Raw genomic sequence first — 18,113 nt, forward strand, 5'->3', positions numbered from 1 at the left:
CCCAGATGAGGCTGTTGATGATGCGATCATCGTCGGGGAACTCATCGCCGGTGCTGACCGAAAAAACGTCGCCTTTGGTGACATCGTAGAACTGGAGGTCTACAACGGGGTTGTGCGCGCCAGCTTTGGGGTACTTGATCTGCTGGACCTCCGGGTATGACTCCTCGCCACTCTGCGGTGGGTGGCCGCTGGGTCGCGAGACGAAGAACTGAACGGGATACTCCGGGACGCCGGTTTCGTTGGTCCGCAGGAAGGCCAGAAACTTTCCGTCATCAGACCACCAAGTAGCGCTGTTTCCAGAAAAGACCTCTTCCTCATACACCCAGTCAGGGATGCCGTAAAAGTACTCTGGGCCACCGTCCTTTGTAATCTGCACGATATCGTCGTCACCGGTGAGGCGGCGGATGAAGAGATTGTTATCCTTGGTAAAGGATATCGCATCGCTGCGAGGGCTCCAGCTTGCAAGCTGAACGCGAGCCTCTGTATCCAACGGGATAAGGGGGTTCTGCAGTCTGCGTCTCCACGTCCAAGACAAAGTAGACGGCTGTGAACGAATGCCTCCAGACGCTCTCTTTAGCAACGCCAATGAGCACCTTTTGCTGGTCCGGACTGGGTTGAAGCCACTGGGGAGTGTACGGTTTGCCTGCGTATTCGAACTGCTTCGTCTTCATGAGAGTGCGAGACCTGGCCAGCTGAGTATCCGCATCGCTTGCAGCAGTCGCGTCTCCTACCACTGACCGAACGTCCTCCACGACGAGATAGTCCTTGCCTGATACTCCCTGCTCGAGCAACAGGCCATCCTCGCCGTCGGGGCCTGCAATCCAGCTCAGCGATTTGCTCTCGCCAGACCAGTAGCGATCAAAGATCTGGTCCAGAGTCACCGGCTTGCCGGAGCCGCGAGAGTCGGCGTCGGGATCGTGCTCCACATCGCTGGCGTGCTTGTACGATCCCTTGGATACAAACACGGCGAGCGACGCGATCCAGGCAGCAGCGAAGACGGCGGCACAGATGAAGAGGATACGACGCAGCTTCCTGTCCATAGGCCTGCGCTGAAGGCCCGCGCCGGTCGAGCCAAGGAAGGCGGCACTCTCGGTGTCATCGGCGGCTTCGTCCTTGAGGGGATCCTCATCGTAGACGTCGGTGTAGCCAGGCCTGCCGCGGGCCTTTCGCGACGCTGTCCCTTTCTCCATTTCCTCTTGTATCCGATCGAAGACGATGCTGGTGGTTGAGACGGAAGAGAGAGACTCGGTCGATGGGGATCTCTTGAGCCCGTCAGCAGAGGACGGCGCCATGATGGAGACCGGCGACGAGCAAAGTCGCAGGGGTTACGTGGAAGGAGTCGTTTTTTTCGATATATCAGTCAGCCGGATCGCGTTCAGAGGCAGACTCGCAGCATCGTCTCGCAGCGATTGGCAGCAGCGTGGCCTCGAGATCACGATGCGGACACCAGCAATTCGGAAGCAGTCGAAGGGAGAAGCGGTCAATTGCCGGTGTTGCGGTGCTGTAGTTTCTGCAGGTATTGAGCGTTGAGGCAGGCTTATTGTCGACTGGATTGCGTGACGTGATTGGCGTAAGCTTCGATGCATGTGCTGTTAGTGCTGGTCTTACAGGGGCTTGTGCTCGGCCACGGGGCTGCATGTACTGTGCTAGCACTCACTGGAACCTGTAGGCAGGAAGAAGCATACAGTCAGCAAGGCGAACAAACAATAAAGCATAAAGTCTGCCTCGAATTGGCCAATGGGAGTTGCATGCAGTCCTCCAGCCTCGTAATACTGCGGCAATCGTGGCAATCAATCTGTATATCGTCTCATAGGTCGATGCTGATCCCACTCAAGGCTGCCAGATGCGAGTGGCACTGATGGCGTGTAAGTGGCCTGGTCTTACGGTGGAAACTCCACTGCCGGCCAATAAGGCCAGCATATGCCGAGGTGAGGCCTGCCAATGGTAGCCTAGGGATACCGTTGATTAACATGCATGCATCAGATGGCGCCTTGTGCGCTGTATTGCCCGATCACCAGCAGCATCACATCACAACATTCACACATACATAAAATAAGGCGGCCGTCGTCTGCATGATGCAGCCGTCCAGCCTTGTATAATTCGCCGGCCGGGCTCTTAGTGGCTCCGCAGCGGGATCAACGCAGCTGTGGAACCAGGCCGCCACACCAATCCCGCGTCTCCAGGCTTCGGATGATAGATGACAGACGATGGCAGCAGCTGAGAACAGGCGACTTGGGATGCGGCCGAGCGGCTATTGGCTGCAATGGGGGGTGTGTATCATCCATCAATACGAATAACTTGTATGGGACGACTGCGCCAAAAAGGACTGGCGTTACCGAAAAAGATGCTATCGCGATAGTCTCGCTGCTACACACAGAGCCAAAAACAAGCCAAGGCTGTGGCGCAGGCGCATGTGTGCATGTACAAGAGACGAGACCGGGAAGAGCTTCGCTCAGCTCCCGCAGCTTGACCCTACCTACCTATACATAGAAACATTTGCCACATCTATTGCCTCCAGCCACGTTGGTTGGTTGCCCGCAGCCTTACGACAGCCGAACCGCTCACCCACGCTTCCCGGCTTCCCAGCTTCCCAGCTTCCCAGCTCCCCAACCTCAGACGACATCCTCGGCCGCTCTGCTAAGCGCCGGGCTCCAACTATCGTGTAGCCGCCTGCAGCTGTGGCGGCGATTGGGTGCTCTCATCTATCTTGACCACGCGGCAAGCCGTCCCATACGCCGCCGTCTGGGCGAAGCCCCCCATGTCGCCCGCATCGAATCTCAGACAGATGATGGCATTGCCACCGCGTTTCTTGCACTCCTCGACGACCCTGCCGATGGAGTCGTTGCGGCACGAGTACAGCATGGATGTGAACCACCGAAGCTCGCCGCCGGCCATACTCTTGAAGGCCATGCCCAGGCTGGCGCCGATGTTGCGCGACCGCACAGTAATGCCGTAGACTGTGCCGAGGACCTGCTCGATGCGGTAGCCCGGGAGATCCATCATGGCTACCACGAGGTGAAGAGCAAGATGCGTCATTAGCCTTCTCTTCTACTGTGGATGCTTTGTGCAGCTATACAGACGTAGTGGCAATCTGTAGCCGCGCCTGCGCCTGCGCTTATGTTCCCCGTATATGCAGTTGAATGACTTACTCGTTGTGACTACGCCCTCTGTTTCGGTGAAACAATGCAGGTCCGTGAGATGCGGAGGGATGTCCGCAACCTCTTGGGGCTTCTGCTCCTTGGGCCTGCCGAACATGATGTAGATTGCTTTTGAGGAACTGGAAGTTCGGATGAGGATGATGCAATGGGAATCAATTGATAGATGGCTGTCAAGATGTAGAATGAATGGGATGCTTGCTGTCAAGTTATTCTGAATACTCTCTTGGGCTTCTGGGCGAATTTAGCTCCTATTTATACTATTTGCAACTCAACTGACACAAACTTTATTCCCAACGATCCATTCCCAATTCCCATATGGATCAACAGTGATCGTCTCAATCCAAATCCATCAAGAATTCCCCGCAATAGCCTGTTCCAGCTTTCCAAGCTTTCCCCTCAGAGATGATGAAATGGCTTGGAGTAGAACACGCTCCACGCGGCCGCTAACGCCAGCGCTCCATATTGCCCAATCCGCTCGTCCCAGCGTCTACAGCGCCACTTCCGCCCGCTACGGGACTAGCAGTAGTGGCTGGCAGATGCTGCTGCAGGGATCGGAGCCAGCCGTTGGAGCCATTGCCATGTACAGTAACACACAGGGGCGCGATATCCGGGGGTTTTTGAGCGGCGTTATGCATTGCCGTCGTCGGTATCACCAAGAGGCGCCTGCCGGAGGGGAGGTGATGGTGCGGGTTGCTGAAGAGCATATGAAGAATAGCGTCTTGGTCATTCTATATTTGGAACATCTAGACGCAGAGTCGCTTAAGTGACTCTATTCTGTCTGCTTGAGTCTGCATCATACCAGAGCTCGAGGGTCATGCTGCATAGCTAGACGCGGGCGGTAAGATGCTCAGTGTAGGCCATGGCAGATCAATTGATGGCTTCGTCACACCCACCGCTGCATGTGAGCGCCATTGAGGTCAACGGAACCTGTACCTGGCAGGCTGTGGGTTGCTCAACTTGGACGTCATAAGTAAAGGAGTAAAGGTGCCTGTAACAGCTGGTTGCCCTTTCAGGCAAAAGCACGATCACGGCTGCATCCCAGTAGAGTCGCAGTCAATGCCTCAGGTACCGTCTCGGCAGAATTAGGTGGTGGCACTACTAGCATCTGCCTCTTACCGCATTTCCTACGTTCAAGCCGGCACTCTTCACTTCTTCCACCACCAGATCAAAACGCATCTTGAACCGCGCCTTCAATCTCATTCGAACCATTGCGTCAAGGCGCAGCATCTTTTGTCTCGTTTCCTCCGGGTTGCTCGCTTCTTTTTGCCTTCTAATTTTTCGCCTTGGGTTGCATTTGCGGCCGGATGCGGCGCAGCAGCGACTATGCAGCCCATCCCTGCTGACCATACGTGGGCGCCAGCCAGCCAAGCGGCCTGGACGAACTTGTCTGCGCCCCAACGTTGGTCTTGGTGGGAGGAGACGGCCCTTTGACAAGAGATGGACTGAGGAGACGCAGCCAACTTTTTTTTCGTTCAATTGGGATCGAGCAATTGCATGTTGCAGACCATTATTGGGTGCGTCTCAAAGGGGCAACAACCAAATTAGTCCGTTGGGAGCCAGGTACGCATGCGCAATTTTCAAGGCCGAAGCCAAAGACGTAGTTCCGAAGTGCATCAATAGCGACACATTTGCTAAGTTGTTATAGCTATCAAGTCAGCGGAATACCCAGAAGCCTCAACACCATTATACAGAACCAATAACAGCCCCGATTGAATCTCGTCATCTCCTCTCGCCAAGACGACTTCCCTCCCATTGAAAAAATTGCAAACCAGACCAGAGTCATGAAGTGGTGCGGAACTGCCTTTACCATCCATCCAAGCCGTTTCGTCTAATCCTCTATCCACGATGTGCTCCCTATTTGGGATACACCGGTGCCAATGAATCATTGTGCATCTAGAAAGGATACTATAAATGGCCAAGACACAGCCGTTTTGGTTCCGATGAGGTCACATAAGGCCCGATCAGTATTATCAAAGTTCCACAGATATCTCTCACATACTCAATCTGTCGGTCTGATCTTTTGAGCGCGCATGCAAGTGAAAAAGCTCATTCCCAATCCCTGACCAGCTGAGAAAGGATCATCCTCGATCCACTTCAATTGTACATCTCATTGTACGTTCTCTCAAACGGCAATTTTTACCGTGCTCTCTAGGTTACTTGGCGGGTAGTATCGTTCAGCTCTCTCGGTTACGGATCCCTCAGGACCCGACTCCGACTCGGCTCCTCTCCACTTCTCCGGCTCCATGCCAACCCCCGAACTATTACTGGCAACTAGTTTAACCCTTCGATACAATGGCATGGCATGAGAAAAAAAAAAGACAAAGTAAAATGGTGTGTAGGCCTATCTCTCGGTTACTTTTCGATAGCAAACCTTGCCTTGTGGCTGACTCATGTTCAACCACGAGGCATTTACGGAAGCTCACGGACAGGCCGAGGACAGTATTGAGTCTATGACAAACTAAAATATTCATTTCTGAACTCTTTCTGAGTGAACCCGCGGGGCTGTTCAGAAATGGCTCTCTATACCCACGCGCAAGGCGCTTGATCCAGGAACAAAAGGACCATTTGGGAAGGCCCCTTGCATTCACATTTTCCTTTGGCGCGGTGACGCCACACGACTATGGCATGAACTGTATAGTATCCTGTAACTCTGTGTGTGTGGGTGTATGCATATTTGTCTTTCGCAGACAGGCGCTTTCCGGGCAAATGTCAACAGCACATTTGCACGCTGTGGCGAATTAAGCTGTTGCTCTAAAGCGGACGGCCCCTGCCAGCCTTGTGTCGATGGTGATCAACTACGCCATCAATGAGATGAGGTATAGCCTTTCTGGCATCCAAACAGCCATTTCGTAATGGGAAATGGACGGAGTCCTATACGGACGCTTTTCGGTTCAGCTCAACAGCTTTCGCCGCAACCCCACGCATGCCAGCACACCCTATCTGGACAAGACGTCGAGCATCTCCTTGTATCCAGTGTCAAATACGGAGCACCAAAGGCTGTCCTACTTCCACCGCTACTTCAACGGCCGTCAAATTTATTGTTGTGGCTCAGCGTCCAGTTACCAACGGCAACTCCATGTGGCAGACGTGGGACGTGGCATCCGTACAAGGCGACATCCATCAGCACGCCTCATATTGCCGACCACAGTTTTTTGACCCCCTGCAGTCCAAATTTACACCCCGCCATGCTATGCGGAAGAGAAAAAAAAAGGCGGCTACAAAGTACATGGCACACAATAAGGCAGCCCACCAATACCAAAAAAAAATAACTGATTGGCAGTCTAGATCCTGGGACGTGCGGCACACAAAACACACCCAGGGGGTTTTCTCCAATGACCTCGTTGAGTAACAGAGGTGTAAGGGGGGTTGCGCACATTTAATATCGGCCTAGATGGAGTGAAAGGCGCATTGGTTGCTTCTGCAGGTCGCCAAGGTGCGTTGGGCACAACTTACCAATCAGAAGACAGAAACCGCAGAGCCGCAACGCTTGATCCCAGTCAGGAAAGAGAGATAATCAGCCATAATGGACAGCCCCAAAGGATAGTAATATGCGTCTTCTCCAATGTACTTCACCAGCTGGAAGAGTCAAAGTGCAATGCTGATGGAGTCGTCAAAATGGAGTCGTCAAAATGGACCCGTATTGCCCTGGTTCTAATCCCTGCCACCCGCAGAGCCTCTTGGGGCCGGACAGCATCGTGGTGTACTTACTTCATGGGGTGTATCGAACGTGTCAGTTCCGTTGGAAGAGATGCGGGAAAAGGCGTTTATACACTAGGTATAATTTACTTTACCGAACTGGCTGGTCACCAGCAGTATGCGTGCCCGGTGCTGCACAGTTGCCTAAGAACACGCGAGGCTCTCGAGCATGGGTTGTATCAGCCAGGTGCATCCACCACACCCTCTCTGGCGCTTCATGGTTCAGCCATGCGTACCATGAAAGATCTTTTAAAGATCTCTTCTCTCGTCCTTTTCTGTCTTCTATTCCTGGATCTCAAGGCAAAGCTTCCAGCTTGTGTTGAGAATGTTTTATCTTCAACCACCTCCCCAAGACAGACAAGTTTCACAACTTCAATTTTCCCTTATGGGTAGAAGCAGTATGCTCGAGGCGACTCCAAACGACGCTTCTTTGAGGTACGCACTGACTAGCTAGTGGCAACTTTGGCATGCGTCTTGACATTGCCATGACTAACTCATGATCAACTACAGGTGTTTTGAAGTCGATGCTGACAACACTTTCGGGACACCGACACAATCAAACCACAGGAGCTCTCCCCATATGTACCCTGGCCTACTTGCCACTGCTCAAGATTCCTTCCCCATCAGCAATGGGCAGAGTCCTCAGCTCTCGCCAGGACACTCGTTTACTACCGGCCTTGGCCTAGCTGGTTCTTCTTCTGATTGGCTTCAGCAAGAGACCAATGCGGCCAATAATGACAGCCTGATTTTCAGCTCCTCCGGTCGATACAACCCCGGTCTGAACCACTACCCGCACTCTGCCGCACAAACACGGATGACGGTATACGATACCCCTCAACAGCCACACGAGCGCGGGGATGGCGAGTGTCAGCATGGTCCATACTCTGGGGATCAATTGTCGACGCAGCTATTTGAGAATCGCTTCTCAAACATCCCAGTCACCCAGTCCTACAACTCCTTGGGCCAGCCACATGCTTATACCTTCAGCCAGCCTGATTCAGGAATCCGCTCTGGACACTCCTCGAATGGTAGCACTCCCATAGCCGCTTGCTCTGATGTCCAGGACATGGTACCTGATATGTATAACAGTGCAAACGATGCTCCCGACCTTCTGTATAGCGTTGGAAGTTCTCGGTTCCACCTCCCCAGTGATATGCAACTGCCCCCAAATCTGGAGACAAGCAACAGCTATCACTCTCCAGAAACAGACTCTAGCAGTTTAATCCTTCCCTCCTTCGAACCAACAAACATCCAACATCAGGTTTCGAATACAAGGGCATCGCGCGGCCGCCGCTTTACAACCTCTCATCACGGCACCTTGGAAAATAATATACAACATCTTTCGCTACGTCGGTCATCCAGCACCAGACCGTCTAATAGACGCTCGCCCATAGCGCAAGCCCAATTGCAACCAAAACCTGGGAAGAGTGTCGCTGAAGGAACAGAAAAGTATAGTTTTTTCAAACAGGAAATACACCTTCCAAGGAAAGGTCGCGGAAAACGTACAAAGCCTTTGGAAGAAGGGAAGCGAAAGGCTGCGACAAGAAGAAGAAATGAGCGGACCGTGTGTATTGGCTGCAAGTTGGCTAAAGTCATGGTAAGTCTAATTTGAAAACTTGTGCTTTATTTGTTCAGTTACTTTTTACCCTCCCCCCCTCCCTTCCCCCCTTTCCCCCGTGTTCTCCTTCCTTTACTCTTTCCTCTCTCTCTCTCTCTTTTGGCCCTACCCACTATACACATTCATACTCCCTTTCTTACCCGCACAGTATATAGTGTGCAATATCATGACTAACATGTTGTTGTCTAGTGCGAGGGCCGAGAACATGGAAGAGATTGTAACCGTTGCACCAGTGGTCATAACAATGCCCCGAAGCCATTTGTTTGCGTTCCTGCGAGCTTCATCGAACTCATCCAGCAGGGTAGCACTATGTTGCTTGGTAAGTGGTGATTACATTTTTGAGTATTAGGCCATTTACTGATATGATATCTGAGTTTTAGCCCTTCACACAATTCATCTTAGGTCTTCGAACGGCTTTCGTCAAGCAATCAGCATACCTTTTGACATAAATGTACAGCAACTCCTTGGCTCCATCAACGCCTTGAAAAGATCTTACGGCGTCATTCAAGCGTACGAGGGAAGCAATGTGCTTTTCGAGCTCGACCTCCAGGCTTGCCACGCTTTCATCAGTGCCAATTACCCCCCCTACATCTCATGCCTTCCGCCAATTCATCGATGGTCTCAAGTTCCAGCGGCAGGGTCAATGGAAGGGATGTATCAAAAACAGCACCCACCTGCTAGAAACTTTGTGTAACACGCTTTTCATGTGGGATGACGCAGCTCTCCAGGTCACGTATTCTGCGGCAAACGAGATCAGTCATGAAATTGAAGATCGCCTCGACCTCAACCCAAACGACGAACAGCATCAACAAATCGCGTTCGCCGCAGCTCAGTTATATCGAATTATTGGACGTCAATTAGAGCTCCAATTCTATGACCATCTCAAAAGAGCCCTTGGCCGTCCTAATATTTGCCACGAGGTTGTTCTTGACGTTGGCCGCGCTATCATCTCTCTCCGCCGCCGCCTAGCCTCATGGACCCAGCGCTGGGACAAGAGCCAACCTTGGGACAGTGTACCATTTCCACCTGAGATTGAATCATACACTGATGAAGACAACGATAACGATTACAGCTTGGGAGGCGGCTCTATCATCGCCGACCGTGTCAAAAATCTTTGCCTGATTCTCTACGTTTATTTTTGCTACATGAGACGGCGGCTTCCCGTGGAGGAACAAAGCGATCTATACACAATGGAAGTACGGGATCCAGAAAATGATCAAATGGTGAAGGAAGACCTTCCACAGTATGAGAGTATTAAAGGGTTTGAGGATTGGCTTCAGTTTGACGTTAACTGATATTGGAGCTCGGCAGCAACGTCTACGAATTTTGAGCTTCTTCTCGATTAGAGAAAAAAAAACTGCTTCCCTTCTTCTTCCTCTTCCTTTTTTTTTTTTTTTTTTTTTTTTTTTCCCATCTTCCTTTTCTTTCCTCTTTCTCTTTTTTTTTAATGATTAATGACTTCTATGGAGGATACAGAGAAAGGATTTGCTTGGGGATTTATGAGCTGATGAGATGATTCATGTAACGAAGCTGGGACATGACGCTGGGAAACATGGACTCTTTGAACGATGGGCCTAGGTATGGATAAAGGGAACGCATACGATATTGATCTGCTATTTACACTCCAAAATTTATGATTGTTTTGTTTTTCTGACATGGCTTATTCGTTTCGCTGCCGTTTTTGATGTATCGGCACTGATGATTCACCGCTGTAGGAGTAACTAAGATATATCACCTTGCTGCCATTCGTCAAAACAGAAATGGTCTTTCTACCCTCCCCTCTGCTCTCTTGCCAAACTTCTTCACTCTCCTCGCATCCCAAGCATCCAACTGGACCGCACTTCTCTTGGAAGACGAAGATGACGGCGCCGGATGACCTGCCGTGATGTTTCCGCACTGCGGTCTCTTGAGCTTATTTCCAAACGTATCAGCCGTCCATAGCAGCACACCATTCGTCCAGCCAAAGCCCTCGACAACCTCATACTCTCCTCCTCCACCCGCAGCGTTGGTCGAGTTATCATCGTACTTTTCAAACATGATACCCACGTCTTGGTCCGACAGCCCACGCAGCTTTGGCGTTTCCGAGGTAGACCCTCCTGTGGCGAGCCACGTGCAAAACGTAAAGTCGAGATATCGCTGCCCCAGACGCAGAGATAGGTTCTGAATGTCCTGATACGAAGGGTCCTGGGCCGAGAAGGTCGCGGGCACGTTGTTGAGCCCTTGCATGAGGATGTGCTGGTGCGGCGGCCAGACGTTGGGCTGGTCCCACTGCTGGCCGGTCTGGACGTTGCTGGCTGGAATACCGCCGGGCTGGGCGTCGAGATATCCCGCCACGCGGTCGTAGGCGCGCGTCACGGCATAGGGGTTGTTCTTGATGTAGTCTGGCGCGGCGCCCGTCCAGAAGGGGTAGAACTGGCCGACGTGGAAGAAGACTTGCTTGCCCGGGGGAGCGGTTCGCCTGTCGAGCGAGATGGCGTCCTTGTCGGCGGGGACGTAGACATACTGCGAAGAGGAGGTGAGGTTGTAGTCAAAGTAGCTGAAGAGGGTTTCGTTCCAGAAGACGGCTTGGATGGCGGTGCTGCGGTTTGCGGCGCGCTCGACCCAGGCGCGGGCGGCGGTGAGGTTGCCGGTGCGGTTGAAGAATTGCGAGATTGTCAGCTCGTTGCCGTACAGGATGGCGTTGAGGTCGACGGGGACAATGGCCTTGTTGTTGAGCGAGCGCAGGGGGAAGTAGACGTCGTTGATGGCGTCGGACGGGTTGGCGAGCCAGCGGGAGGTGTAGTCGTTGCCGCTCTCGGCGCCGGTGGCGAGGTTTGCGTATAGATCTGCCACTTGGGTCGCGTTGAGGGGCTTGCTGGCGGGATAGATGATGCCCGAAGTTGCGAAATAGGAACGGTTGTTGGCGGTTACATAGTCTTCCAGGAAGGACTCTGGCCGCGGCTGGGTGTTTTGCACGGCATATTGCTGCAGCGTGTACGTCTTATTCGCAACAGTCACGCTGACGGTCCTGTTGCTGATCCAAAAGTCATGCTCCCTGACCAGCAGCGGCAGAGCCCTCGTCAGAATACTCGTGTCATTTGTATGCTCAATGTAGACCTTGACCATCTGCGACAACAGCGGCGGCTGCGACCGATTCAAGTAGTACAGCCGCGCGCCATTCGGAATAAACCCAAAGCGCTCAATGAAATCCAAAAAGTTCTCAATCGTATTCTTCGCAATGCCCACAAACGCCCCGCCCGTGCGCAGCAGGCCCTCGATGATCCAGTACGAGTCCCAGTAATACGGCTCGCGGAAGCGTCCGCCCGCGACGACAAAGGTGCGGTTCACGGGGATGAAGCTGTTTGGACAAGTTGAGCAGTTGCCCACGGCGGTGCCGGAGTAGCGGCGCGTCAGGTCGGGCCAGATGTCGATGACTTTGGAGACGAATTGGCGGATGACGGTGTCGTTGATTCTGGAGAGAAAGGCTGGGTTGGTGGAGAGGTTGGACCGGGGCACGTCGACGAGTTCGCCGCCGGCGTCGGCGAAGTAGGTTGCGAGGAAGGTTTGGAGGGAGGAGGAGTTTGTGAGGGGTTTGGAGAGGTTGTTGAAGGCGGCGAGGATTTCGGGGAGGGGTCTCTTTGCTGGCCTGGTGGTTGAATGGTTGAGCTTTTTATACAAGTGTGTGTGTGGATGGGAGATTTGGGGCCTACATGTCTACAAAGGTCTTGGAATCGGAAAAGGGGTGCGCCAGCTGGATGTCTTGGAGGATGTCGCCGTGGCAGTATATGGGCGAGTCACAGGGGGCGATTACAGAGCCGTTGGTGTAGACAGCGTTGATGGTTGGCAGGGCTGCCAGGGTGACTATTATGAGGGATTGCAGCGAAGCCATCTTCACTTTTTGGTCTCGAGGACAGGTATAAAGAGTCTCAGGACTTGGGATTTTTGGTTAAAGAAAGGGGAGGCATATGGGGGGCTATTTATAAATGTAAACACTCACGATGTTTTTTTATGCTCTTATTTGGTAAGATGTTGTAACTCTTTAGTAACCAGAAAGAACAAAAATCAAGGCATGTTCAAGCTTGGCAAGCCTTGGCTTCGCATCCAACACGGAACGGGCTGCAAAACTCATTTTCAAAAGTCTGCCACACTACTCGGCTTCCCCCACTTTTGCGGTAGAGTGTCTTTTTTGAAGATTTATCAAATCGGAGGAATAGATGGGTGACGCTATTGATAGATGATGGAAGTTGTTGTGGCTTGGTAATGTCGTACGAGGCTTTTGGAGTATCGTGTAAACGAGCGTTGACGCATATAAGTGAATTTGGAGCATGAAGAGTGTGATGGATGATACTATTACAGCAAAGCCGTTTTTTCGTTGCTGGTGACTTTTGCTAGCAATCAAGTTGATTTCCATGCATGTTTTCTCCTGAGCCAAGGACACAAAAGTTTAAGCACAAATAGCTGTGAGATGTCAAAACTGTCAAATCTCCAACTCATAACCTTGTCAACTACGGACCATTTCCCCCCACAGCTTCTCCGCATTGAAAGTGTTTGAAACTTGTTCTAGCGTCGGTGCGGCATGGCGTTCCTTTGTCCCCGCACTGCGCTAATGGTAAGTTGAAAGTCATCACCAGTGCATCATTCTAGGTCGTCAAAGTTCTTTCTTCAAATCATGATGCACAACTTTGAATTCTTGTATTAGTTGAGATAATCACTTTTGGTTGGTTAACTAATCTTGGATGCAATATATGCATGAGATTGAACTGCATGGCTGTATTGACATCTTTCTCGTGGCTTCCGCTGTAAAAAGCATCGCCTTGACGTCAACAGGCGCCCATCTAGCCGAAGTGCCCGACCAAAGAGGGCTGGCAATTCGATAAGTCAGGTTTCCTTGGAATAAAGCCGATGTTTTAGCAAAACTCAATTCAGGAATCTCCGCCTCGGGGTAAATCTTCACGTGGCCCCAACATGGTTTCTTTCCCGTGTGATGAGGCGTCTTGCCACGAATCAGCTACACAACTTCAAAGTCAGATGTGAGACTACGACGACGATCAGTGACATGTGCCGCGCAATTGGCCGAAGCTAGCCAAGGTTGATGACAGTATCTTTGCAATCAATCAGTTATGAAGAGTGTGATTTCACAACCAAGAGCCTATCGCAGCACCGGATGCTCAGGAGGGGTTGAGGTTCAATTGTACAAACTACTCCATGTCCATCTATTCCATCATGGCTCACGCAAGCACCTTGTTAAACACCCTCTCCAGCCGCGCCAACACCTCGTCGCCATTCTGCGCAATCTGATAATGCGTCACAAGCCGGCCTCCACCCACCGTCAACCCTTCAGCCTTGCTCAACTCCGTAAACCTCTCGGTACTGCAGCCAGCCGCCTCGATATCCAACCAGGCCATGTTTGTATGCACCGGATGCACCAGCTTCCCGCCCAAGCCCGTCCACAGCGCCTCCACCTTGTTGGCCATCTCGTGGCCCTGCTTCAACAAGCCATCGCTTCCATCATCCCGTGTGCCAAACGTCTCGTCCACAGCAACCCTCGCACAAGCGGTGATGAAGCCCGGCTGCCTCATGCCGCCTCCAATCGCCTTGCGCGTCCACCTCGCGTGCTGCAGCGTCTTTGCATCTCCCACAATGATGCTCCCCACGGGTGCGCCCAGGCCCTTGGAGAAGCACAGGCTCAGCGTGTCAAACTGCGCGCAGAATTCCTTGAGGGTGCCCGCGCCGGCCACGACGGCCTCCCAGAGACGCGCGCCGTCGCAGTGCATCTTGATGCCGTTGGCGCGGGCGAACTGGGAGATGCGCCGGACCTCGCTCAGGGGCATAATCATGCCGTTGAGCGTGTTCTCGAGGCTGATGACGCGGGTGGGACAGTCGTGGACGTTGTCGCTGATGACGACGTGGGCTTTGACGTCCTCGAGGGTGAGGTAGATGCCGTTCTTGGGCACGACGGGCTTGACGGTGGCGCCCGTCAGAGACGATACACTGTCAGGTCAGTGAATTAGCAAGATGCCAGTGCTGGATGTAAAAGAAATGAGTTACGAACCCTCCGGCCTCGTAGAGAATAATGTGAGACCGATGGTCAGCCAGCACCGCGTGGGGAGGCTGCGCCAAGAGGCTCCTCAGAGATACCTGGTTGCCCATTGTGCCCGAAAGAACAAACAGGCCAGCTTCTTTGCCGGTGAGTTTGGCCACATGGGCCTCCAAGTCCTGCGTCGTGGGGTCCTCGTTGAAGACGTCGTCTCGGAGGGTGCATCTTGAGATGGCAGCCAGCATGGACGGCGTGGGAGTTGTCATGACATCGCCTAGAGCATGAAACGTTAGTAAACACTGTAGTTTCTTTTTCATTCCTCTTTGATACTCTTTCCACAATCAAAAAAAGATGTGAATGAATCGAAGCAGTGAGCCTCACTTCGCAAATCCAGAGACCCAGCGCCCTTGACGCCCACCCAGGCATTCGATCCCTCACTGCTTCCCATGATTGCTGCGTTGTTTCTCACACTGCAGCTTGAAAGATGCCGTTTCGTTACTTGTTGCCGTCCCAACGTCCGCGCAGTCTGTCGTCGTAGCAGAGATGCAGAATTCGAGGCCGAGATGACTGCAGAAAAGAGCGAGCCCCTCATATTCAAAGCATCAAAGAGACGGAGCAAGTTGAGCCGAAGGCACTCCAATTCAAGTTGGTTTTACTCCAACTCGTTTGGAGGGGTTAAAAGATTTGGGGAGGCTAAAGTGCCGGCCCCGCCTCCCGAAAGGTTGTCCGAGAACCGGCCCGTGATGCTGGGAACTTGATAAGTAGGCGTAACAATTCGCGTTGTAGTTCAAGTTTTGCTGTTTTTATTGCTATATGGTGACTATCTAATAACAGGGCTGTGAGATGGATATGGTTGTTGCTGGTTTGGTTGCTTGTTTTCATATCTACGCGTATAGGGCTAAATACGGGTAGGCAGCATGAGGTTTGGACATGAGTTTCCTTCACCATCCAACATTGGAGATGCCAAATGCCAAATATACAATCTATGCAGTATCAATACATGATTCGTAGCATCGTACCCCAACTTCAAGCAGAACCCCCTTCACAATGTCAAACAGTTGACTACAGTACGCCCTTTGAAAGCCATCCTTGCCCCAATAGCGCTTAAACAATTACCCACAGCCATCTACAGTGTCAATTGAAGACGGGGTAGCCAAAAATAAGCATGACGAAGATCATAATATTATCCCAACCTCAGGCTTACATCCCCATCCCTAAATCAAAGCTTCTTGCAGCTCTCGGTACTATCTGTATTTGGTAACTGGCAATTCCCTCAAGTTTGCACTTGTGAAACCCACCAGGTCTCAATCACTCTATACCCGTGTAGAACAAGAGCCTCGCTAACGAAAAAAAGCCCATGTTGCACAGCCATCAATCGACAACAAGCAGATCTCTTGGCGCACGGGTCCGATCCGATGTGCTCGGCGGCTCCATCTTGCCAAGGTGAAGCTATTCATAATATATACGGAGTACTACTACTTTCTCTTGACTTGCATTTCAGCCTTTGTTTAGATGAAAAAGAAACTTTGCCTCAAACATCTCACTCCCCGGGAAACTTTGATGATATTAGCGCCCATTTATATCACAAATGGAGACATGGACCGACGCTACTACGGGAATGGGTGGTGCGGGTGACACCCCATGTTCCAGGCACCATGACGACGACTAGATTACCAGAAATCCCGGCTGATTGTTGAGCGTGTGGCTATGGGCTGACGGCGGGATGGAATTCATGGAGAATGGAATGGTGGCTCAGCTTATTTCGTATTCACCTAGCGTGCGTTGGCTTCGGGCAGATCACAGTCGCGTGCGTTGCATACGAGCAATGGGAGGAATACTAATCAGCAGTAAGACGAACAAGGAACGGTAGATTAAATGAGAGAGATAAAGCCCTGGTTTAGCTTGGCTGATGAAGTGTCAAAGTTGGAATCAACACACCATTCTAGGATCCCAGCAAGGTGTGGCGCTACTTTAATAGAGAAGAGGAGAACGGGGGAAACTCTATAACTCACTCTCTTCTCCACACGAAGAAAGAAAATACAATCTTGTGTTTCTTCATGTAAAAGAAAAAGACGAAACCGAAAGGAGGAAAGAATCCGAGGGAGAGGGATACAAAGGGTGGAAGATACCTCTCTACCATTTGCGTATACATATACACATGGGAAAGATTTTGAAATGTTCAGGCATAAGAGATAACAACACCACAACGGGCCTCGTCACCATGATTTCGCGGCCACTTCCGCTCGTTTTCCTCGCCGGCCTATTCAGTCTCATCTGGTGGCTGTCGAACCAGCCGCTGTTCGCCTTGCATCCCGAGCGGCATCGCATCTCCAACCTCGACCTCGTGCTGGGCCATCAGCTGCCGTCTCATCTCAACTACTCGACCAGCACCGCGTCCAGCAACCGCGACTTTTACTCTTCGAGCCAGGCGCGGGCCTTTTGCCAGGCTCATGGCTATCAAGTCTTTGCGCCTCACGCCGCGTCGGGCGAGCGCAAGATCTACGACCTCGTCATGGTCAACACGGAGCTGGACTGGCTGGAGATCCGGCTCGAGACCATGTACGCCCACGTCGACTACTTCATCATTGTCGAGTCGCCCAAGACGTTCCAGGGCGGCAACAAGGCGCTGATTGTGCTCAACCACTGGGACCGCTTCCAGCGCTTCCACGACAAGATGATCTACCACCAGCTGACCTTTCCCGAGTGGTTCAGGCCCACGCGGCCCTGGGACTACGAGGATCTGCAGCGCGACGCCGGCTTCGACCAGGTTTTCCCGCAGCTGGCCGGCCGCTCGGCGCCCGTCCTCGGCGACGTGATTCTCGTGGCCGACGTCGACGAGATCCCGCGCCCCGAGACGCTCTTCCTGCTGCGGACGTGCAGCTTCCCAGCCCGCCTCACGCTGGCCTCGCGCTTCTACTACTACTCGTTCCAGTTCCTGCACACCGGCCCCGAATGGCCCTTTCCGCAGGCCACCTTTTACCGCGGCCAGCGCACCATCCGGCCAAACAACCTGCGCGCCGGCATTGGCGGCATCCCGTTGCTCCGCGAGCTCGACAAGGGCCACCTCTCCAACGCCGCCTGGCACTGCAGCAGCTGCTTCGCCACGATGGAGCAGTTCCTCAACAAAATGGCCAGCTTCTCGCACGTGTGGATGAACAACGAGTACTACCGCGACAAGGACATCATTGCCGACGCGGTCCGCGAGGGGAGGGACGTCTGGGGCCGCAAAATCGACACGTTTGACAAGATTGAGAGGAACCTGGACGTGCCGGCGGTGCTTTTGCGGGAGAGGAACAAGTACAAGTACATGCTGGATAGGAGTGGCAAGTCTGCTGGGTTTACTGATTACCCGTGATTTTGGATAATGCATAAATAAGGGGATCAAGTTTAGAGCAGCGAGATTTGTAATTGTATATGGTGGGATTTGGCACTACATTCGACAATTTATATGAAAGCGATGAGAGCAACAGATTAAGAGCTGAGATGAGTCATATTATCGGTAGCAAATGCTACCTCTGCCTAGCCATCTAGGCGTCTAATCTAATATCAACCAAGCGAATGACTTCCAAGCACACCGTGCCGGTATTAATTAAATCAGATCTCCCATGAACCTCCCCCTTCTATA

At 52.3% G+C, this 18,113-nt stretch overlaps 8 protein-coding genes across 8 annotated transcripts; 3 read left to right on the forward strand and 5 right to left on the reverse strand.

Annotated features, from left to right (window-relative positions):
- Positions 1 to 416: 416 nt before the first annotated feature.
- Positions 417 to 1,292, reverse strand: TrAtP1_012203 (uncharacterized protein; the record flags this gene model as incomplete). The annotated part of the gene is made up of 1 exon (XM_066115427.1): positions 417 to 1,292. One exon carries the CDS (start codon positions 1,290 to 1,292, stop codon positions 417 to 419), a length of 876 nt encoding a protein of 291 aa, XP_065971525.1.
- A 64-nt stretch (positions 1,293 to 1,356) lies between these two features.
- Positions 1,357 to 2,074, reverse strand: TrAtP1_012204 (uncharacterized protein; the record flags this gene model as incomplete). The annotated part of the gene is made up of 3 exons (XM_066115428.1): positions 1,357 to 1,575; positions 1,658 to 1,663; positions 2,048 to 2,074. The coding sequence occupies 3 exons, from the start codon at positions 2,072 to 2,074 to the stop codon at positions 1,357 to 1,359; spliced, it is 252 nt and encodes an 83-aa protein (XP_065971526.1).
- A 581-nt stretch (positions 2,075 to 2,655) lies between these two features.
- Positions 2,656 to 3,255, reverse strand: TrAtP1_012205 (uncharacterized protein; the record flags this gene model as incomplete). The annotated part of the gene is made up of 2 exons (XM_014090377.2): positions 2,656 to 3,005; positions 3,150 to 3,255. 2 exons carry the CDS (start codon positions 3,253 to 3,255, stop codon positions 2,656 to 2,658), a joined length of 456 nt encoding a protein of 151 aa, XP_013945852.1.
- Positions 3,256 to 7,254: 3,999 nt separating this feature from the next.
- Positions 7,255 to 8,077, forward strand: TrAtP1_012206 (uncharacterized protein; the record flags this gene model as incomplete). The annotated part of the gene is made up of 3 exons (XM_066115429.1): positions 7,255 to 7,289; positions 7,365 to 7,882; positions 7,944 to 8,077. 3 exons carry the CDS (start codon positions 7,255 to 7,257, stop codon positions 8,075 to 8,077), a joined length of 687 nt encoding a protein of 228 aa, XP_065971527.1.
- Positions 8,078 to 8,996: 919 nt separating this feature from the next.
- Positions 8,997 to 9,767, forward strand: TrAtP1_012207 (uncharacterized protein; the record flags this gene model as incomplete). The annotated part of the gene is made up of 1 exon (XM_066115430.1): positions 8,997 to 9,767. The coding sequence occupies one exon, from the start codon at positions 8,997 to 8,999 to the stop codon at positions 9,765 to 9,767; it is 771 nt and encodes a 256-aa protein (XP_065971528.1).
- A 22-nt stretch (positions 9,768 to 9,789) lies between these two features.
- On the reverse strand, positions 9,790 to 12,340 carry TrAtP1_012208 (uncharacterized protein; the record flags this gene model as incomplete). Its single annotated transcript, XM_014090044.2, has 3 exons — positions 9,790 to 9,806; positions 10,314 to 12,097; positions 12,162 to 12,340. The coding sequence occupies 3 exons, from the start codon at positions 12,338 to 12,340 to the stop codon at positions 9,790 to 9,792; spliced, it is 1,980 nt and encodes a 659-aa protein (XP_013945519.2).
- Positions 12,341 to 13,534: 1,194 nt separating this feature from the next.
- TrAtP1_012209 (uncharacterized protein) lies at positions 13,535 to 15,300 on the reverse strand. Its single transcript, XM_014090374.2, has 3 exons — positions 14,870 to 15,300; positions 14,504 to 14,762; positions 13,535 to 14,442 (listed from the first exon to the last, which is right to left on the reverse strand). Exons 1-3 carry the CDS (start codon positions 15,078 to 15,080, stop codon positions 13,680 to 13,682), a joined length of 1,233 nt encoding a protein of 410 aa, XP_013945849.2. The 5' UTR covers positions 15,081 to 15,300; the 3' UTR covers positions 13,535 to 13,679.
- Positions 15,301 to 15,312: 12 nt separating this feature from the next.
- TrAtP1_012210 (uncharacterized protein) lies at positions 15,313 to 17,993 on the forward strand. The gene has a single exon (XM_066115431.1). The coding sequence runs from the start codon at positions 16,647 to 16,649 to the stop codon at positions 17,841 to 17,843; it is 1,197 nt and encodes a 398-aa protein (XP_065971529.1). The 5' UTR covers positions 15,313 to 16,646; the 3' UTR covers positions 17,844 to 17,993.
- The last annotated feature ends 120 nt before the right edge of the window (positions 17,994 to 18,113 follow it).

Source organism: Trichoderma atroviride, chromosome 7, assembly GCF_020647795.1.
Source record: "Trichoderma atroviride chromosome 7, complete sequence".
Lineage (NCBI taxonomy): Eukaryota > Fungi > Ascomycota > Sordariomycetes > Hypocreales > Hypocreaceae > Trichoderma > Trichoderma atroviride.